The sequence below is a fragment of the Trachemys scripta genome, chromosome 20 (genome assembly GCF_013100865.1).
Source record: "Trachemys scripta elegans isolate TJP31775 chromosome 20, CAS_Tse_1.0, whole genome shotgun sequence".
Taxonomy (NCBI): domain Eukaryota; kingdom Metazoa; phylum Chordata; order Testudines; family Emydidae; genus Trachemys; species Trachemys scripta.
In genome coordinates this window covers 37,961-61,226 of record NC_048317.1, presented here as the reverse complement: position 1 = coordinate 61,226, position 23,266 = coordinate 37,961, and the positions used below count along the sequence as shown (strand labels likewise).

General features: G+C 41.5%; 2 protein-coding genes across 4 annotated transcripts in view; both read right to left on the bottom strand.

Annotated features, from left to right (window-relative positions):
• Positions 1-1,603: 1,603 nt before the first annotated feature.
• The window catches only part of GJA9 (gap junction protein alpha 9), a 25,810-nt gene continuing 4,147 nt past the window's right edge, over positions 1,604-23,266 (bottom strand). The window contains exon 2 of the mRNA XM_034754077.1: positions 1,604-4,811. Coding sequence (XP_034609968.1) covers positions 3,212-4,783 — 1,572 coding nt within the window. The 5' untranslated portion in view covers positions 4,784-4,811 and the 3' untranslated portion in view covers positions 1,604-3,211. The remainder of the gene's footprint in view (positions 4,812-23,266) is intronic.
• The window catches only part of RHBDL2 (rhomboid like 2), a 25,528-nt gene continuing 23,905 nt past the window's right edge, over positions 21,644-23,266 (bottom strand). For all 3 annotated transcript variants that reach the window (XM_034754078.1, XM_034754080.1, XM_034754079.1), the window contains one exon: positions 21,644-22,262. In XM_034754078.1, coding sequence (XP_034609969.1) covers positions 22,083-22,262 — 180 coding nt within the window. In that variant the 3' untranslated portion in view covers positions 21,644-22,082. The remainder of the gene's footprint in view (positions 22,263-23,266) is intronic.

Genomic DNA, 23,266 nt, shown 5'->3' with positions numbered 1-23,266 from the left:
TGTTCTCCCACTGAATGACAGCAGATGCACCAGTAACTTTACTAGGTAGAAGTTTAGTGACCACATTAGGGCCATAGTCTCCCCACTCCCAGCACTGGGCCACCTGCCCCTCATCATTCTCCTGATTGCTTGTATTGTTATTGATGGGAGATCTGCTGTGGATTGAGGTGTGTATATGGACCTGCCTTTGCAGGCTCAGTCCTGGCCAAGAATTCGAAATAAATTGCCCTGAGTTTCAGAAGTACTGAGAACCTTGGAGGTCCCACAGACATCGGGGGAACTGCAGGTGCTCAGCATCTCTGAAAATCAGGCCCAGAATGACACTGATGCCTCTGCCCTGGGCCAGAGCTCTCTGAGTAAGGGGCTTCAGCAGCGATTGGCATGGGGCACAGTAAAGCAACCAGGCCAGTCTTGACGGAGGCTGGAACTCTGTCCTCGCCTCACACCTGTGGGGAAGACAGGCCTTCAGACACCCCCTCCCACCTGCATTGCACTTTCCAGCCCAGAAGCAAGGAACCATTTCACACCTTAGCGCTGTGGGGAGCTGAAGCCCAGAATGGGGAAGTAACTTGCCTGAAGTCATCCAGTGAGTTGGTGCCAGGATGGAGAATAGAAGCCAGATCCTGACTCCCAGCTCTGTGCTCTGATCCCCAAAACAGCCCTTTCCAGATCCATGGGGGGATGGGGGCAGGAGGGACTCTAGCCACGAGAAGGAGACCCAAGGCCATTTATTTTCATTAAATATGTAGACTAAATAATTAAATTAATACATTTTCAAGCTGAATGTGTATTCATTCTAATGAACAATGCCACATTATGCCGTATTCATTTTTGAAAGTTTATAATAAGCGATGCCCCAGGGCGAGAGGTGGGGAGGGCAATGTGGAAGTTTTGCCTAGGGCGCAAAATATCCTTGCACCGGCCCTGCTTTCAGACATATGTTTCTATAATCTTAAAGGCCTGATCGAAAGCCCAATGAGGTCAATTGAAAAGTTCTAATTGATTTCAATATTCTTTGGATCAGATCTCAAACGTGATTTCACAAGACTTAAATGGAATGCTTTCCTCCACTATAAAAAAAAAAAAATCATTCCCACATGAACACACAAATAGATGAACTTTGACACTTGGGATGTAAATGGTGTTCACTTCAATATGATCATGAGCAGGTTTGAATAATAATTTGCGTTAATATTAATAAAGTTATACATGACTGAAATATCTCCACCACTGTGGGGAATAGGTTTCAGCTGGAGAGCTCCATGCGGGGGGAACTAAAGAATTATGCACACTCAAATACCTTGCAAAAAATCAGTGCTTTGCCCTCAGTTTCTCCATCTGTAAAATGGGGATAATAATATTTATCTCGTTTGTAAAGTGCTTTGTGGTATACTGATGAAAAGCATTATATAAGATCTAGAAATCATTATTAATCATCATTAGCAGGACTAGGACAAAATCCTGGATGTGAAAATAACACCCACTTTATTTTTGGGTCTTTCAACAATTTCTGTTGCATTCTGCCATATTCTGCAAATTCTTAAGTTTTAATGTTAGCTAAATTTCATGTTTGTTTTTCCATTGAAAAGATACTGTATGCAGCCATTACTATCTCCAAACAGAAGCAGCAGGATATAAACTCTTTGACGGACTTCTGCACAATTCAGTGAACTGAGATATGAACTTCAAAGCCCAATCGGAACCATTTAAAAAGTAACATTATTTAAACAGTGCAAAAGGAGTGCATTAAGCAGAGGCATTTTTTCTTTTAAAAATCAGGAAATTAAATGCAAAACACATACATTATTGCAAATAAGTATTCCCAATTAAAATTTTAAAAGTCAGAAAATGCAAAAGTTAAGATTACTACATGATTGTTAATGGAACATATTGCACATCCTGTATATGGTAAGGTAATCATTTAGCAGTATCAATAGAATAACTGACAACTATGTGTTTACCTCAGATGCTAAAGTGATAGACACCAAAGAAAAACCTAAGGTAGATAGATTTAACAAGATACACAAGAATAGTACATACTTCAGCATGTGCAACATGCCTAATGCTAAAAGAAAAATTACTTTTCAATTTCCTAGCTTTTTGTTGTTGTTGTTCTTGTTTTAACCTTGATGTTGCACTATCAGTTATGGAAATATTGCTCAAAACTGTGAATTTAACTCAGGGAGGCACAGAGGAGAGCATGTATGTCCTGTTCTAGGGGTGGGTGAGCAGATCAATTGCCCTGGGCACCAATTTTCCAGGGGGCTGTGTCAACAGTTGGCTTTTCTAGTTTTGGGGAGGGACAGGGTGTTTGGCTTTGTTTTTGTTTTTTTGATGCTCCATTGCTTAGGCAGAGAGGGTGCTGAAAACATTTTCCACCCTGGCCAGCAAAACAACTGGGGCTGCTCCCTGGGAGCATGCAGTCTACGTGGAATAGTGCTCACTTCTCCGCATCCTCACATAAACCCTTTTATATTTCACAGATGCTTTGTGGAATGTGGGTTCCACACATCTAGAGAGGGGACAGTAGAGGTCCATTCTTTTCAGTATTTCCCCACTAAAACAAAAGAAACAAAAAATACATGTTCCCCATCTTTGATGTGGAACCCCCACTAAGGTGCTTTTCAGAGGCAACTGCAGCAAGTGAATCCCTGTCAGCACAGTCCCCCTGGCATGGAGCTATGTGGGAGTGAGGGTGAAAAGAGGCAATGAAGAGGCACAAGGCTGCCACACAAAGATGGCTCCTCTCTCCATCACTTTTCTTCCACCCCCCACCCCCAAATTTTTTTTGCAGTGATCCATAGATTTTTGAGGCTGAACTTGGATGGACTTGATACAGGAATTACTGGGTTAAATTAAAAGTTACTTTGACATCTGTTTGCTTTAGGAACAGGAAAGATAATGGGGATATCTGCTGTATTAGACTTTAAGTCATCTTAATAATTATCTGCTCTATTAGATTTAATAAAAAGATTACTTAAAATCTAATAGAGCAGATAATTTTTTTATTATCAATTTCTCATTTCAAGAGTTCTTATCAACTACTGCACAAGGGTGTACAGTTCTTTGCATTACCTCCGTGAAAGAGCTGGTGGAAGTTGATTAACTTAGCTACAATTACAAATAGGTATAATTCATGTGACAGTGTCCAATAATGCCACTATTTCCCTCAGTGCTCATGCATGTAACATATAGGTAAGGTAACAAACACTTAGATCTGAAGATCGGTGGGAGCACGCCTGCTGCTGGCATTACTTGCCAATGACATTCGCCGAGAGGGAGAAAAAGCCTGAGGACTTTCACAATTTCTGCTCTGTTTGGATTCTGAGCTCATTTCACTTAGAGAATCAGGAGTGTCTGGTCTGCCAATTTTTCTTAGGTCAGTCTTGGAAAGGCCTTGGGCTCTGCTTCCACTGAAGTTGTCTTGTCCTCGGTTGCTGCTCATGGAAGGAGAATCTGTTGGAGACCCTTCACTCTCAACTACTGTAGAACAGTTCCATGGGGAACTGACGCCACGAAGCTTTCGAGCACAGTTAATTGAAATAGGGGAAGTCATATCAGGTTGCAATGAACTTCCAGGTGGCAGTTCAGCCAGGCTTCCCAAGCACAGACCTGAAGCTGCAACTAGATTAGAATGCATGCCACTGAGGCAATGTTTTTTTTCATCTTGTTGCTGACTACCATTAATTTCTGTCCCAAATACCTTGCTTAAGCCTTCATTATTATTTGAGCTGGTATTTCGAGGATGACGGTCCAAAGTATTAGAAGTTTGCATCTCATCTGGCAATTTACTTTCCCTTTCATCATGAATGTGATTGTTGCTATTTTCAGTATGGTTGTTTTTAACAGATTGGAATGCAGAAGATGAATTTAGAACATCATGGCCTGCTGTGTAAGTTTGTTTTTCTATTAACAGGGTATAACTACTAGGGGCAGAAGGGAGAGTTTTTTGTGGAGTTGCGGATGTTCCCATACAAGGGTGGGGTATTACAGAGTTTTTCTTGGATTTACTTACATAGAAATCATCAAAGTCATCCCTGTTTTTATCAGGCCCACAAAGTCCCTTTTTAATTTTTTTGACCCCTAGATGGACAATTTCTAAGATGTTTAAAAACAATGATACAATTGCTATTGATTGCATAAATAATAGGAACACTGTCTTTTCTGTTGGTCTTGATATAAAACAGTCAACTATGTTTGGACATGGCTCTCTCTGACATTTATAAAGAGGATTGAGCTGAAAACCATAAAGAAGATATTGGCCAATCATAAACGCAACTTCAACTGCAGATCTAGTAAAAATATGTATCACGTAAGTGCAGAGCAAGGAGCCTCTCAGGGGTGCTTTGTTGAGCTTTCTTTGCTCCAGTTGCCGGAGTTCTCGCTCCAGTCTTTTCCGATCTTCAGTCATTTCTAGTTCAACTCCTTCAAGTTCCATTCTTACTTGTGCCTTCTTCTTTTGTCTCTCTTTTTCTAAGGCTCTTAGTCTGTATAAAGCATGGCCCATATAGACCAAGGAAGGTGAAGATACAAATATAACTTGCAAGACCCAATATCTTATGAGAGAGATAGGAAAGGCCTGGTCATAGCAAACATTTCTGCAGCCAGGTTGCTCTGTATTGCATATGAATTCTGACTGCTCATCATTCCAGACATCTTCAGCTGCCACACCTAGGACAAGCATTCGAAATATGAATAGGATAGTTAACCAAACCTTTCCAATAATAGTGGAATGAATGTGGACCTCCTCCAAGATGCCTCCAAGAAAATTCCAGTCTCCCATGGTTACTCTGCCATCTTAGCACTAAAAGCTATGAAAGATAAACATAAGATATTGTCACAGTTGCAGCCCTTCTATATTACACAAAAGCTGACACTGATTCTCTCACATTCAAAACATAGTAACCAAGCTCATAAAGAGCATCACTCTTTCATTAACAGCTGAGATTTTAATATCTCAGGTACAACATTAATACAGTGATGTTTTCTAGCTTTTTTTTCTTCAAATTAAAAATAAAAATTACCTTAGTAGGGACCAAATCTTACGCGGTACTAAGCATGCTCAATTTCCATTGAAGTCAATGGAAGTTTAGGTGTTTGGCCCTTTGCAGAATTGGGTCCTTACTGAGGTTTTTAAAGTCCAGTAAATATGCCTTTAATAATTATTTGATAACTAAAGTAAGTATAGAAAAAAATTTCAAATCTACATAAATTGTATACTGGGGAATGTTACTTCTGAACTTTCTTTGATATTGCTTATGCCTACCAAGGCACATAATAGAGAAATCAGAAGAGCTATGAAGAGGGTTGAAACCCACAAAATTAGGAGGCTTTTAGCTGGTATAAATAAAGGTCAAACATAGTATACTGTATTTAAAGGAAACCTGCAGTGATTAGTTATAGTTCCCTTGATAATTAATAAAACATTATTATTTAGTGATTACGTTTAATAGATTTTTCAGAACAGTTTTTAGAAATATCAGTTACTATCCCATTAGGCTGATAGCTGAGAATGACCTCTCAGATGGATTTTTTTTTTTTTTTAAATGATGCTTCTCAGCAGTAGCTTCATCCTGAAGAAGCCTGAAATAGAATGGATGGCTTTCTTCTCTTCACATACCAGAGCTATTATTTTCTAAAAGTCATTTGACCTGAAGAAGAGCTCTGGGTGTCTCAAAAGCTTGTCTCTCTCACCAGAAGAAGTTGGTCCAATAAAAGATATTACTTCTCTCATTTGAACCATTGCCATTTATGGTGAAAGGCACATCACTCATGTAAAGCCTAAACAAATAGGATTTACAAAGGATTTGCACAAGCGACCTACACAGAGATTTGGTGGGGCCCGGTGGTCTTACCCATGCCCTTCCTTCATCTCACTAGGAACCATCTCCCACATGCTCTGTGGAGACAGCCATTGTGGCACACTGCTCCATTGCATTCAAAGGAATGTGAAACCCTTTTATGGCCTCTTTGTAGTCTGTCATCCTACACCATAGTTGTGCCAGAGCAGTATCACTGTGGCTTGGATTGTGCACTCTTGTGAAGGTTACCAGACTTTCCTTCTGTATGAGTAAATAGGTAAAGACATTTTCAAGTCCTGGTTTTCAGAATTGTTGAGCATCAACAACTGCAGTTGAAGTCAACGGGAGTTACAGTTTTTCAAGTACATCAGAAAATCAGGCACCCACTGACTCTTTCACACAGTGAAGGTTTATCATGCTCACTATCTATAATACTTCTTTGAGGCCACAAAACAATTCAGTAGCTTGAGTTCTAAAATATGTTAAAATTTAAAAAAAAAAAAAAAAGACTTTTTGAACACACATTTGTGAGCTCACAATTCTGACTAGTGTGTTCTAGATGATTATACTAATAATAATACCATAAATTCAGATAGATGTCCTTTGCTCAGTTACATTAGTATCTGATATAAATATTACATATAATCAGTGGCACATAATGAGAACTGTGGTCATGATATATTAAAATAAATATTTTAAGTAAAAATACACTGAAAAACTGCCAGCATTTGCCTAAATGTTTATAGTAAAATAAAGTTTAAAGCTGGTAATATTTCCATTAAATCACAAGACTTGCACTTACTACAGAGAGGTGTTTTTGCTGCTTTCTGTTTTACCGTGAAATATCCTGAAAATACCTGATAGGATTATTTATAATTTTTAACATATGTATTGAATATTATGCAATATGTTGACAAAGATAAGCTGTTTTACTATGTTTTTGTAGCAATAGAAGATAAGCAATTATGTTGACAGCATTAATTTAAAATATGTTGCAAGTACAATTTAATAGGCTCCTGTTATACTAAAAACACTTGTAATAACATTGATGCAGGAGACATTTTATACAGTAAGAGAGCCTGCTATAGGTAAACAATATAATTTCAATTGGTTATTAATTAACTGGATGAAAGAAATACCAATAATTAAAACATACCTTTCTTGACTAAAATGTGCCAAGTAAGAACACTATGGTATCCAATAAAAAGTCACATCCTCTGTCATCTTTCAACTGTCTCAGAGATTTTACAAAATATCAGAAGAGAGCTTCTTCCACTGCTGGAGGATTTAATGGAGTTCAAGCCTTGTGCATTGAACTTATAGTCAGGGAAAAAAATCAATTTGTTGTTCAGTCTGCTGTGGCTTCTAGCAAAATTTAACTATGACCAAAATTAACCTGATGCAATGAAACAATCACTCCCAATAGCCAGAAATGCAAAACGCCAGGAGTCTAGGCTCCTTCCCTCTTCTCACCCCCCCCCCCCCCCTTTTTTTTTTTTTTTTTTTTTTTTTGGTAATTCAGCAGGACTATCTCAGTCCTCGAGAGAGAAAAAAATAAACTATTTCTTTTACAGTTCTTTTTAAATCATATTGCATTTATACTGCATGTGTTGATCCTTTGTCGCCAACAAGTTATTTCCAGTTTAAATGATCCAACATTGCTAATTTAAAACAACTATATATTTTACTCATAGAGATGCAAATACTGAGGGGTCTGGATACAAACAAATTCAAATTCATTAGACCTGGTGGGAATTTGTCCAAGTAAGGACTGCTGGATAACCAAGGGAGCAGAAGGAAACTCCACCGATTGGAAGGAAGGCATGAGATGCACTGTCATAGGGATGGGGGTTCCTTGACCACCACTCCCAAGAGGAGGTGGCGGGTGGTGGTGGTCGGGGACTCCCTCCTCAGGGGGACTGAGTCATCTATTTGCCGCCCTGACTGAGAAAACCGAGAGGTCTGCAGCTTGCCAGCAGCTAGGATTCACGATGTGACGGAGAGACTGCCGAGACTCATCAAGCCCTCAGATCACTACCCCTTCCTGCTTCTCCACGTGGGCACCAATGATACTGCCAAGAATGACCTTGAGCAGATCACTGCAGACTACGTGACTCTGGGAAGAAGGATAAAGGAGTTTGAGGCGCAAGTGGTATTCTTGTCCATCCTCCCTGTGCAGGGAAAAGGCCTGGGTAGAGACCGTCGAATCGTGGAAGTCAACGAATGGCTACGCAGGTGGTGTCGGAGAGAAGGCTTTGGATTCTTCGACCATGGGATGGTGTTCCAAGAAGGAGGAGTGCTAGGCAGAGACAGGCTCCACCTAATGAAGAGAGGGAAGAGCATCTTCGCAAGCAGGCTGGCTAACCTAGTGAGGAGGGCTTTAAACTAGGTTCACTGGGGGAAGGAGACCAAAGTCCTGAGGTAAGCGGGGAAATGGGATACCGGGAGGAAGCACAAGCAGGAGAGTGCAAGAGAGGAGGACTCCTGCCTCATACTGAGAAAGCAGGATAATCAGTGAGTTATCTTAAGTGCCTATACACAAATGCAAGAAGCCTGGGAAACAAGCAGGGAGAACTGGAAATCCTGACACAGTCAAGGAACTATGATGCAACTGGAATAACAGAGACTTGGTGGGATAACTCACATGACTGGAGTACTGTCATGGATGGATATAAACTGTTCAGGAAGGACAGGCAGGGCAGAAAAGGTGCGGGAGTTGCATTGTATGGAAGAGAGGAGTATGACTGCTCAGAGCTCCGGTATGAAACTGCAGAAAAACCTGAGAGTCTCTGGATTAAGTTTAGAAGTGTGAGCAACAAGGGTGATGTTGTGGTGGGAGTCTACTATAGACCACCACACCAGGGGGATGAGGTGGACAAGGCTTTCTTCCGGCAACTAGCAGAAGTTACTAGATCGCAAGCCCTGGTTCTCATGGGAGACTGTAATCACCCTGATATCTGCTGGGAGAGCAATACAGTGGTGCACAGACAATCCAGGAAGTTTCTGGAAAGTGTAGGGGACAATTTCCTGGTGCAAGTGCTGGAGGAACCAACTAGGGGCAGAGCTCTTCTAGACCTGCTGCTCACAAACCGGGAAGAATTAGTAGGGTAAGCAAAAGTGGGTGGGAACCTGGGAGGCAGTGACCATGAGATGGTTGAGTTCAGGATCCTGACACAAGGAAGAAAGGACAGCAGCAGAATACAGACCCTGGACTTCAGAAAAGCAGACTTTTACTCCCTCAGGGAACTGATGGGCAGGATCCCCTGTGAGAATAACATGAGGGGGAAAGGACTCCAAGAGAGCTGGCTGTATTTTAAAGAATCCTTATTGAGGTTGCAGGAAAAAAAACATCCTGCTGTGTAGAAAGAATAGTAAATATGGTAGGCCAGCAGCTTGGCTGAACAGTGAAAATCCTTGCTGATCTTAAATGCAAAAAAGAAGCTTACAAGAAGTGGAAGATTGGACAAATGACCAGGGAGGAGTATAAAAATATTGCTTAGGCGTGCAGGAATGAAATCAGGAAGGCCAAATCACACTTGGAGTTGCAGCTAGCAAGAGATGTTAAGAGTAACAAGAAGGGTTTCTTCAGGTATGTTAGCAACAAGAAGAAAGTCAAGGAAAGTGTGGGCCCCTTACTGAATGAGGGAGGCAACCTAGTGACAGAGAATGTGGAAAAAGCTAATGTACTCAATGCTTTTTTTGCCTCTGTCTTCACGAACAAGGTCAGCTCCCAGACTGCTGCACTGGGCAGCACAATATGGGGAGAAGGTGACCAGCCCTCTGTGGAGAAAGAAGTGGTTCGGGACTATTTAGAAAAACTGGACGAGCACAAGTCCATGGGACCGGATGCGCTGCATCCGAGAGTGCTAAAGGAGTTGGCAGATGTAATTGTAGAGCCATTGGCCATTATCTTTGAAAACTCATGGCGATCAGGGGAGGTCCTGGATGACTGGAAAAAGGCTAATGTAGTGCCCATATTTAAAAAAGGGAAGGAGGAGAATCCAGGGAACTACATGCCAGTCAGCCTCACCTCACTCCCTGGAAAAATCATGGAGCAGGTCCTCAAGGAATCAATTCTGAAGCACTTAGAGGAGAGGAAAGTGATCAGGAACAGTCAGCATGGATTCACCAAGGGCAAGTCATGCCTGACTAACCTAATTGCCTTCTATGAGGAGATAACTGGGTCTGTGGATGAGGGGAAAGCAGTGGATGTGTTATTCCTTGACTTTAGCAAAGCTTTTGATACCATCTCCCACAGTATTCTTGCCAGCAAGTTAAAGAAGTATGGACTGGATGAATGGACTATAAGGTGGCTAGAAAGCTGGCTAGATCATCAGGCTCAACGGATAGTGATCAATGGCTCCATGTCTAGTTGGCAGCCGGTTTCAAGCGGAGTGCCCCAAGGGTCGGTCCTGGGGCCGGTTTTGTTCAGTATCTTCATTAATGATCTGGAGGATGGCGTGGACTGCACTCTCAGCAAGTTTGCAGATGACACTAAACTGGGAGGAGTGGTAGATACGCTGGAGGGTAGGGATAACATACAGAGGGACCTAGACAAATTAGAGGATTGGGCCACAAGAGGTTCAACAAGGACAAGTGCAGAGTCCTGCACTTAGGACGGAAGAATCCCATTCACTGCTACAGACTAGGGACTGAATAGCTAGGAAACAGTTCTGCAGAAAAGAACCTAGGAGTTACAGGGGGCGAGAAGCTGGATATGAGTCAACAGTATGCCCTTGCTGCCAAGAAGGCTAACAGCATTTGGGCTGTGTAAGATGGGGCATTGCCAGCAGATCAAGGGACGTGATCATTCCCCTCTATTTGACATTGGTGAGGCCTCATCTGGAGTACTGTGTCCAGTTTTGGGCCCCACACCACAAGAAGGGTGTGGATAAATTGGAAAGAGTCCAACGGAGGGGAACAAAAATGATTAGGGGTCTGGAGCACATGACTTATGAGGAGAGGCTGATGGAACTGGGATTGTTTAGTCTGCAGAAGAGAAGAACGAGGGGGGATTTGATAGTTGCTTTCAACTACCTGAAAGGGGGTTCCAAAGAGATGGATCTAGACTGTTCTCAGTGGTACCAGATGACAGAACAAGGAGTAATGGTCTCAAGTTGCAGTGGGGGAGGTTTAGGTTGGATATTAGGAAAAACTTTTTCACGAGGAGGGTGGTGAAGCACTGGAATGGGTTACTTAAGGGGGTGGTGGAGGAATCGCCTTCTTTAGAGGTTTTTAAGGTCAGGCTTGACAAAGCCCTGGCTGGGATGATTTAGTTGGGAATTGGTCCTGCTTTGAGCAGGGGGTTGGACTAGATGACCTCCTAAGGTCCCTTCCAACCCTGATATTCTATGATTTTATTATTCTAATGCCCGGGCTATGGAAAGACCAACAGGAGGGGCTTATTAGTGGGGGAAGAGTATTTTACCAGGTTCCCCTTTTGAGTTTTCCTCCAAAGTCTCCCATCAGAGGGGTACGGTTTGACCTCTGTGGAAGAAGCAGTGGATCCCAAGTTCCACCTGTGAGTCTCAGAGGGTCCCTTGAAGGCTATCAGTGGTTGGTGCAACATAAAAAAATGTAGGCAGAGACAGAAGGCACAGGATCACTGGTGCAGAAACTCTGTGCCTCCACATCCCTGGACAACCTGCTGGTCTTCTTGGCAGTGCAGCTCCATTAATTCTGGGGACAGTGGTGGCTGATCTTCCCACATAGAAGACTTGCATGCAGCATGGATTTCCATGTGTACAAATATAAGGAAATGATCAGTCTCTGAGTAAGGTGCTCAGGGCCTGGCCTATAGGCTTTTAACACCTTTGTTCAAAATTCTGTCATTTTAATAACCAAATTTAAAGATTATCTTTAATCTCAGAGGAGTAAGGAAGAGCAATATTATTATTATATATAGTGCCAGACTCCAAAGTTGATTATTTTTTAGGAAACTTGCTTGTTTTCACATGTGCTGGAAATTCTGATGGATCTCTGTGGCTACACAGGCACAACCGTGGCATGGAAAGGGTATGACTGGTTCTCTTAACTAAGAGGGCTATCTGAGATTCAGTTTAAAAAAAAAAAAAAAAACATTCTAGAAAATTAAATTGTCATTCAGTGGCAGATGTTTCATTCCTTATAACTGGTGAGCAATATCATCTTTCAGATTTTATATATATGCATACATATTTATATAAATACCATTTTTATAAGGCAATTCAGCCTTATTTATGCGGTGGGAGTAGTATTCTGGACCTAATGGTGTGAGTATTTACATTTATTTTCCTGGGGCCTTGTGACAGGATTTCCTCTGCAGCATCCCCTTGTGGTCCATAAGGGCACAATACCCAGTTGTTGGTCTACGTCACTGTCTCTGTGAGGTCTAAGGTAGTGTTGCTCTGGCCCTCTGCCCATTTCAGTCCTACCCCTTTCAGAATGTTACGGTCCAAGTGAAATCAGTAAACAAACCAAAAGCCACAACTCAAAACAAGGTAATCTAACATACTTTCGATAGGATTCTGCCTCAAAAGTCTGTGCTTCCACCGATCCCCTTGGGTCTCATCATCCTTACTGACAGGGACTTACCTGTTCAGCCAGCTAACTCAATCTCTGGGCTGCAACCAGGCTTCTCTCCCATCAAGAGAAGCAGAGCTCTGCTTTCTTTCCTGGTCAGCCCTGAGCTAGGCTGAAGCCTGGTCTACAGTAGAGTTAAGTCAACGCAAGGTCACTTATGTCAACCTAATTATGTCAGTGTGTATGCTAGAATGCTGCTTCTGCCAAAGTAAGCCCCCCCTACCCTCCCTGCACTGACATAACTCCACTTCCCTGAGAGGTGTAGCACATATGCGGACGTAGTTAGGGTGACACAGTGACTGTGTAGACACTGCGTTACTTACATCACCTGATGGCTGTTATCCCCGAGTGGAGCTGACAGCTGGAGCCCTCCCACCACACCCCAGGATGACAGCCTAAGCTGTCAGCTGGGTGCAGGATCACAGCTGGGCTCCGCCCCAGTGCTGATAGCCCAGAGCTGCTGGGCTCCAGCTGTCTGTGTCCCACAATGCTCCACTTCAATTGGTGGAAGGACTCCTGGTGAGGATGTGACAGAAGGAGCAGGTGTGGCCACAAATGACTGCTTTAATTACTGTGGTGGCAGTATGTCGACTTACCGTAAGTGGACTTCATTTTATAGTGTAGGCAAGCCCTCAGTCTCGTCCTTTTAACTCCCCTCTCCATGCCAAACGTGCTACAGGTGTAGGGGGACAGGGCCAACTGAGACCACAGGCTCTCCTTAATCATCTCATGGCCAATGTGGGGTCTCTCTGCCCCATCACAGAACAGTTCATCAAAACACATTTACTTGGGCATCTCTCTCTTTGGATTTATTGATTCTCTGATATTCATCACTGCATAAATATAAAGCTATGGCCATTAAAGCACTACATTTAGGCTGAATTTCAATCTATTCACATATATAGGTGGCAAACACTCAGCTTGACTGTACAAAAGCTAAATATGCAAATACTCCCATACACTAAGTTCTGTATAACTTAAACAATGCAGCATCAGTCAGAACCCTACAATCACCTTCTCAACCCTCCTTAAAAAAAACAAGATAACAGACCAACACCCTCCTCCTCTGCCTCCTCCCACAATGTGTTACCTTATCATTTCCAGCTCTGTTCTTCTCATCCTTTCACCTTATGCTCCTTCCTTTCCCCCTCCTTTCTTGTCAGCGTACTATTTACCTCTTTAAAAGCAAATTGGTCTTTTCACTGTCTCTATTTATTTCCCTTTGCCTCTCTGGCCAGATTAGTATTTTTATTTTTAAACGTTCAAGTCATTATCATTCCATCTTGGTCTTCAGGTGCAGCAACAATGAAACTCATACAACTAAGAGTTGGATTTGGTCTGTAAACACGAAAGAGGAGAAAAGAGCTCCCCTTTCCTCAATCCTGCGGCTTACCCCTGTGTTAACACCATGTACCTGGAGTTCCAGTGCACTAAATATAACATATTTAAATACAGTGTTCAACTGTAAAAGTTATATATAAATTACATAAACACAAGAAGACTGCGTCACTCCAGTACATTAGGAGCAACTACCTTTCTTCAGGACCATCTATATATAGGCCCTCCAGCTCCATAACTGCTCACATGGGAAAGCCTTAAAAAAAAAAAAAAATCCTCAGTTTCATACTCTTTGCCCCACATCAGCTTGCCTCCTGCTGCAGAGAAGTCCTGACAATGAGGTAAACCCTTTTTGTCTTAGGCGACGTCTTCACTACCCACCTGAATCGGTGGGTAGAAATCAATCTCTCAGGGATCGAATTATCGCGTCTCATTGGGACGCGACAATCAATTCCCGAATCGACACTTGTACTCCACCAGCGCAGGTAGGAGTAAGCGCCATCAACGGGGGAGCTGCGGAGATCGATTTGCCGCCGTCCTCACAGCGGGGTAAGTCGGCTCGAATACGTCGAATTCAGCTATGCTATTCGCGTAACTGAATTTGCGTATCTTAAATCGGACCCCCCCCCCGTAGTGAGGACATAGCCTTAGTGAAGATCATAAATCCTCATGAGATATGCTAAAAATACAGAAGTATTAAGAGGCAAAACAACTTATGCAAGGTCACAAAGAGTCTGTAGCAGAACTGGGAATAGAACCCAGATCGTCTCATTCCCAGTCTAGTGCCTTAAGCACAAGATTATATTGCCACTCTGCAGAGGCGGGTAGAGCGGGAGAGCTGACAGCTGCTGGAGCAGAGAGTGCATCCTCTGTGTAGGCAGCCCGCCTTCAAGTTAACAAAGAAAGACTACTTTTTAACAAATACTTCTCTCATAAGAGCCTCATGAGGACAGAAGGATTTCAGAGCCCAACATCTCATGAGTAAATCACAACAATTTGAAGTAACCTCGCTGGCAGAGTTAGAACTGTTGGGGCATAGCCTTTAAACTGAGGCCATTATAATGTCCTGAAGGGGTATGTGTGTGAGTCTCTCTCTCTTTGAAATATTGTTTTCAAAGCACTTAAATATGTTGAGCCAATTAGACTCAACTGTATTTCCATTTCCAATTCTAATTCAATTTCCAACTCTATTTTGGAAAAGATGGTATCTTCGGGCTCTTGCCTTCAGAAACATTTATATTTAGCAGATTGATGCAAAAATGTAGTAGGAAAAAAATCTTTTTTTACCCCCTTAAAATCTATGGAACAAGAAAAAAATCAAATTTGTCAGTTTTGTGTACAATGCTTTTTCCTGCAGCTGGCCAGGTCAGAACGCTAAGCAAGCCTGGAAACATGTAACTGGACTATTAGAACAATATAGTTGAGACCTGTAATATGGTATCTAGCACTACAATTCTACTTGGTTTTAGGCCCATCAGTTCATTGTAAAATCATAGAATAAATTTCTGATACAACTGGTGCCATGAACCAGGGTAAGTAAGCTTCCTGTGCTGAAACCCATGAATAACTAATCAATAGCCTGTCATTCTGGCACAGAGTATCAATCAATCGGTCATGTCCGATTTCATAGTTAAATGAAACCTTGTCCCAATGTAATCAGTCATTCCTACAAGCACCAGAAAGTCCTTGTGACACTTTTCTGGGTTAACCAAGATATGCAGAGTGAGCCGCTACCCCCTGCTTATAATGTGAAGGAGTCTCGTCTGTGCCCACCAAGGGAAATTCTCTCAAAGCTACCAGCTGCAGGCAACACAAACACTACCTCCATTCCAGGCCAGCACAAACCCTGCTCTTTCCCTAGGCACACTAGCAATTTACACACCCCACGTGGTTACACTCATGTGCCCTGTCCCTTACATGGCAGACACCTGCAATATACACCAATCCACTCCACCATGGAAGCAGTGAACCTGACTTGACCGGCTTCACCTTAGTTCAATGCTCTCTCCTTAGGACAAGGCACTTAGACAGGTCTGTAGTAAAACCAAATTTAAATGTATTTAATAATGCTTGAGTTAAAGATTCAAATAGATGCAAGTAAAAGGATTTGGAAATATAAGGTTACAGGTAAAAGAAAAAATCTAGAACCTATACTTACTAACATATTACTTCCCTAATAAAGTATTTCTCACCCAATGGTCAGTCCATACAGCGACTTGTCCAGTCCAGAAAGCTGAAATCCACTTTTCATGAGACACTCATGCTGGCAGAGTATCTTGTGTGTAATGAATACAATTTTGTGTCCTTTTTCATTCTTTTATATAGTGTCAGACTTTTCTCTCTCTTCATAATCAGAGCATTTAATTAACTTCAGCTCAATACTCATGGCCCCACATTCAGTCTTTTTACATGGGAGGAGGGGGAGGGAGAAGGAGGGAAGCTGGGTTCTTTGATCTTTGCCAAAGCTCAAGCTTGCATCTGCTCTGAATTGTACACACAGGCCTGGGCTGGGTCAACAGATGTCAACTGTTCTCAGTGTTGAGTCAGCCCCACCCCAATGTGATTACAGTTCAAGGTAAACATTTCTGTTAGGACTCTCTAGTACAAACTAATCACCAAGCTAAAATACATTACAGCTTTGTTCTATACAGCACCATTCATACAAATGGTATGCCAAATGCTTATGGAGATAACCAATAAAAGATAGTTGACAACATGTGAGGTAATTAGAACAGCAAGACATACTTAAATTGGTGATTAAGTTTTAATTGTAAGTTCTTTGGGATAGGAACAGTTATGTACTATGTTTGTAAAGTGCCTAGCACAAAGGGACCCTCACCTATTTGACCTGAGGATGCTACTGTTATATAAATATTAAATAATAATGCCACTAATAAGGAAAAGTAAGTTGAGAGGTGCAGTCCAGGGTGAAGGGAGATTTTAGGATAGAATGGGCCCTAGTAGCATTTAGAGCTGTCAATTAATTGCAGTTGATGCATGCAATTAATGCAGAACAAATTAACTAGATTTAAAAAAGTCACGATTAATCAGTTTTAATTGCACTGTTAATAACAGAATATGAATGTACATTTAATATAAATATTTTGGATGTTTTTCTACATTTCAATATATTGATTTCAATTACAACACAGAAAACAAAGTTTACAATGCTAACCTATTTTTGTATTTTAATAAACATATTTGAGCTGTAAAAAAGATAAACATGTAATTTTTAAGTCCACCTCATACAAGTCCACGCAGTCCTACTTCTTGTTCAGTCAATCGCTAAGACAAACAAGTTTGTTTACATTTACAGGAGATAATGCTGCCCCCTTCTTATTTATGATGTCACCTGAAAGTGAGAACGGGTTCGCATGGCACTGTTGTAGCTGGCATTGCAAGTTATTACTTGCCAGATACACTAAACGTTCATATGCCCTTTCATGCTTCAACTTGTAAGCTCTAAAGCTTTACAATGTTTTGTTTTTGACTGCAGTTATATAAAAAAAAATCTAAGTTTGTAAGTTGCACTTGCACGATACTGTATGAGATTAATTGAAAAAATACTAGTTTATCTTTTTTTAGTGTAAATATTTGTAATCAAAATAATATAAAGTGAGCACTGCATACTTTGTATTATAGTTGAAACCAATATATCTGAAAATGTCAAAAAATCCAAAATATTTATAATAAATGTAACTTGGCATTCTATTATTGATTAACAATGCAATTAAAACTACATTTAATCACAACTTTTTTTTTAATCTTATGGTTAATTGAGATTTTTTTTGTAATCGTTTGCCAGCCCTACTAGCATACAATTTAATTGGAAACAGTTTGTTTGTGGAATTTCTCCTGAATTCTTCAGTAGAGTGTGCTTGGTTTAACTATTTACAATTACTATAGTTCATATTCTGTAGCAAGTTAGCCCCCTCCCCAACACACCTGGCCTGGAGAAACAGTGCCAAAACAGCAGCTAGTCTCAACAGGGTGAGGTGGCTCATTTCAGTAGCATAAACCTCATAACTGAAGGATTCCAGAAGGAGAAGCTGGTCAGAGTGTACTTCACACTGGAGTCTCAAACTATCCTCGTCTTTTGCAGACAAAAGCTCTCCCTCCACCCCAGCATAATGGCCCACTGTAGACTCCTCAAAACACTAGAAAAATAACTTCCCCTCATGTGATATCCACTTAGAAACAAATAATGGAAGTGTAACGTAGAACCAGTATGGCGATGTCCAGGTCCAAACAGGGAAATGAGAGTGGGGCTGACCATGAAGGATGTCATGGGGATGCTAACTAGACTTGCCTGAGCAAGAAGTGGTTTTACTATGTAACCCTCACTGAGTAAGAAATAAATTTTGTTCATCACAAAGGCAGAGGCTCACTCTTTCCAAACACAAAGAGTAAGAACTTGGAGCCATGTTATGACTCATTGGGAAACAGCAGTTGATAGAAACAGTCAAAACATATGCAGGAAAAAGAGTCTGGACTTATGGCAAAATTGCAGTCAGCCCTCACACAGATGACCAACATCTAACAAATGGTCTACACAATTCTCTGTTAAACTATTTGAATTTTATTCAGGTGAGGGGCACAGCGCACCCCTTTTGGGATGCATCCAAGATGCATTTATCTCTCTCTTTTTTTTTTTTTAAACCTTCTTTCTGCCACATGTTCAGTTGTTGAAGCTATAGGTGAGGGGGAAAGGAGATAGCCAGATCTGCAGGTTCATGATGCATCAACTGGTATGTAATTTTAAACTCTAGTGGCCTAGAGATTAAAAACTATGTATTCACTTTGCAAGCCCAAGTCACCTTAAGTTTTTTATATCAAAAAGGTAAAAACTGGTTATCAGACTGTATCAGATACAATTTAACATTAAAAACTATAAACCACATTGTACTCATGGAAAAATACTCCTAAAACCAAGAGCTTTTAATTCTTAATCATCAATAGTATGTGCTTTAGAGACAATATTGATTTCTATTTTCTACTGTATTTTGTCTGACCTACAATGACCATCTAAATGAATAGAAGCACAAATAACCCCAGAGGATGCATGAGTTCTCTTATGGCTAGGCACATTCCTGTCACTTTCTTTGTTGTTCTGATAAATTTGTAATTAACATTTAAAAAGTATAACTATTGATATGTATGGCTATGCATAGAGAGCAAGTATGTATAAAACTAGAGGTACCACATTCCTCCCCTCCCCCACAATTGTTTTTAGATCAGTTCACAAAGCCTGAGGTAATTGCTGATTGGTAGTGAACATTTCTGTGTTTCTGCTTACATAAGCACTGTTTGCAAAAATTGGGTTTGTCCTTCAGATCATCCAAAAGGTCTATAATTCTTCCACAAATCCGAGTTGTTTCCTAGTTAGCATAGATTTGGCTACTCTTCATATCTCCTCTTTCTGTGAAAAAGAGCCACAATAAAGAAAGCAGGAAGCATTAGGGGGGAGAGATAGCTCAGTGGTTTGAGCATTGGCCTGCTAAACCCAGCGTTGTGAGCTCAATCCTTGAGGAGGCCACTTGGGCATCTGGGGCAAAATCAATACTTGGTCCTGCTAGTGAAGGCAGGGGGCTGGACTTGATGACCTTTCAAGGTCCCTTCCAATTCTAGGAGATGGGATATCTCCATTAATTTCACTTGTATACTTTGTACTCATTAAATGCATAAATTCTCAAAGAAAATTACAGAATAAACAGTGAGCAAGTTATTTAGAAATTTGGTCCAGTAAGTGGACAAAGTCAAGTCACCAAAATATAAAGAGTCACATCTTTACCAATCGAAAATAATTAAAGCATGGAGGTCTCAGCATCATATGGGTAAGTCACTATTCTTAAACAAGGAGAAAGTGGCAAATGAAATAGTATCAATTGGTGTTGGGGAAGAACAGTCTACAATGAATTTTTTCCCTCCAGGAGAAAGAAGGAAGACAACAAGTTGGGGACTCTTTCAGAGTGGCTGTTGTAGAAGTAGGTAGCTGGGAACCCGGACAATCAGCCTACATCAGCTGCAGCTGTGTTAACTATACTCATCCTTAATAGTTCAGGGAAATTCTCTAATATTTGAAGAGAGAAATTCAGAGCAAAGGGAAATCCTAAATCAGATGAGTCCAGATTAAGATCAAAATCAAGTTACAATGAAAACCTTTATCTGTTTAAGCATGTTTTAATTGGTAATGGCAGAAGCACAAAACTGCTTTTCCTCAGACAGATGTAGCGTCATGGTTTTGCAAGACTGCATGGAATGCACCGTGTAATCCACTTTTTGCCCAAACATTGTTCTAGACTACAGACTTCCATTAAAAGTGTATGTAACCCTCAGGTCGTAAAAATAACTTTGAAATATGAATCAAATGTAATTTGAAGTGTTGTCTTCCTCATTCTACAAACAAACCAATAGCTCTGACAAGTGTCCCCTTTATCTCACTAGGATATCAAGTCTGGATCATAATGCCAATTAAGATGTCAACAACTCTTTCAGTGCTGATAACTTTAGCAGAAACATCTAGAGAATGTTCCTGTTCCACAACCACAAACTAGCTTCCATGCCTCCTCAGATGTGAAAACCAAACTGCCAAAACATCCAACTTCTAGCAATGTGCTGCATTATCAATATATAACTGTGCAGCACGCTGAAGACTGCACAATGTAAAATAAAGTTCAATATAAAGAGGACTACAACCAGTATAGCAGCATCTTCGTGTTCATATTTCTTTGGCACATGAAACCAGCAATGCTGGAACAGACCAGTGGTCCATCAAGTTTTGTACCCTGGCTCTAACAGTGACCACTTCTGAGTACACCTCTACCCCAATATAATGCGGTCCGATATAACGTGAATTCAGATATAACACGGTAAAGCAGCGCTCCGGGGGATGGGACTGCTTTACCTAGTTATATCCGAATTTGTGTTACTACAAGCGGTTCCTCTGCACCCGCCCATTACTTGCTGCGGCCCTTCCCGGGCCGCCCCCCCCACCCCGCCCCAGCTCACCTCCGTTCCGCCTCCTCCCACGAGCACGCCGCAGCTCCCCTTCTCCCCCATCCCTCCCAGGCTTGCCACGTCAATTAGCTGTTTGGCACGGCAAGCCTGGGTGGGAGGAGAAGCGGAGCTGTGGCGCGCTCATAGGAGGAGGCGGAGCGGAGGTGAGCTGGGGCATGGGGGCCGCAGCAAGTAAGGTGGGGCGCAGAGGAACCACTCCCCACCCCAGCTCACCTCCAGCACAGCAAGCCTGGGAGGGAAGAGAAGCGGAGCTGTGGCCTGCTCGTGGGAGGAGGCGGAACGGAGGTGAGCTGGGGTGGGGGAGCCCCCCAGGGAGGGTTGCAGCAAGTAATGGGGGGTGCAGAGGAACCGCTCCCACTCCAGCTCATCTCCGCCTCCTCCCGAGCGCACCGCCGCACCTCTTCTTCCTCTCCCCCGCCTTCCAGGCTTACTGGGCCAAACAGCTGATTGGCGCGGCAAACCTGCAAGAGAGGGAGAAGCAGAGCGGCGGTGGTGCGCTCAGGGAGGCAGAGCAGAGGTGAGCTGGGGCGGGGAGCAGTTCCTCTCCCTACCCTGATATAATGCGGCCTCACCTATAACACAGTGAGATTTTTTGGCTCCCGAGGACTGCGTTATATTGGGGTAGAGATGTACTCCAGAAGAAGATGCAAGAAACCCTGAAGAAGGCAGTTTTGAAAAACTTGCCCACAATAGTATAAGTTGTCATTCCTGTAAAATCTCTTTTTTTTTTTTTTTTTTTAAATGAATGGAGCTGCCACTGCATTTCCAGTCTGTTGAAGCAGAATGTCACAGAATCCAGAGACATTGCAGCAGATTGGACTTACAGTCGGTGTCCAAGTACCTGAGGCTTTGACTATACGTGACAAAGATCAAGAATCATCACACTTGCTACTCAGCTGTAAAAATTTGACACCATAATTTTTTCTCTAAAAGAATTCTTTATTGTGCTGATCAACATTTTTCTCCTGGTTTTGAGGTTAGAAAACTGGTATTGGAAGAAGTAATTTCTTCCAAATGAATATTACTGAATCATGTCACAAAAGCTCAAAACAAAAGCTGCAAGAATTATTCCAAAGCAAGCAGGAACCCTTGATGTTTATTTACTTTAACAGTATAAAAAGCAATAGGAAATAGAAAAGGTTACATATGATTTTGAAAAGGTCATATTTTAATAACTATATTTCATTTCTGGGATAGGATAACCATAAAAATGATGGTCCAATGCTTTAAAAATTAAAGTCTGTACACAACCATTATTTAAAAAAGCAACATTTATGGAGTCCTTTTGTAGTTATAAAACGGTAATTTTTTTTTTTTAAGTTGTCTTCCTGATGATTTAAGTGTTTCTTTTGTGGGTGGTGCAGTTTAGTTTGCTGGTGAAAGAAAGATATTGAAAAATACAGCAAACACCAGAAAGACTAAATAAGCAACAATGGAGATCCAAAATCTTGGATCTTTTATAAAGTTCTTATCAAAGCAGCTGAAAATGACATAACCTACTGACATCCCAGCTAGGCCACCAGCAATGTGAGCCACAAAGGACACCTTAAGAGAAAAAGAAGTAAACTGTTAAGTTACATTTCAAGACTGAGGAATACCAGCACTTCTGTAAACATTAGTCATCCAAGGATTTGAAAGCACTTATAAATATTACTTTAGCTTTAACACATGCCTATGAGATAGGTAAAGGATACTTAGGGATCATTAGTATTTAAATGTAGCTACTCTGATGGAAGGCAGTAGCTGTTTAATAGTGTACAGCTACATATCAAATTAAAACTGCAGGTATGAAACTAGGGAGGTAGAATTAAATTATTCAGAACTGGGAATTTGGCTAGAATTTGGATATACTTTTATGAAGAGAGTCATGACATCTTTGACCACAGTTTTATGCTTCATCCAAAATATGCATGTCCCTAATGCCATGCTGGGACATTCCTTCAGAACTGACTCCAAGGGAACATGGTTCCCTAAAAGTCAGTGTGCACAGTATATAGAAATTCCTTGGAGGTTTCCAGTTTAGAGTGTGACCAAGCCCAACCATGCATAACTTGAGATATGAAAAGTCACAGTATAAGGTGGCATGGCTGCAGGTGATATACAAAAATATTCAGGATGAGCAGGAAAGTTATAGATGTAAAGCATTCAGTTACCGCAGTGATGAGTGCAGTATGAAAACCTAGATGGAAGAGAGAAGAAAATTAGATACACCTCTACCCCGATATAATGCGACCCGATATAACACGAATTCGGATACAACACGGTAAAGCAGCGCTCCGGGGGGGGCGGGACTGCGCACTCCGGCGGATCAAAGCAAGTTCGATATAACGCGGTTTCACTTATAACACGGTAAGATTTTTTTGGCTCCCGAGGACAGTGTTATATCGGGGTAGAGGTGTATATTAGATAGAACTGAGGTAAGAATGTATCATGAAATACACACACACACTTTCTTGCATCATCAGGATGGCCACAAATGATCTGCTATGCCATGTTTACTTCCTTGTTATCAGCGTAATTGATTATTAAAGAGAGGTCCAGGAATAGTG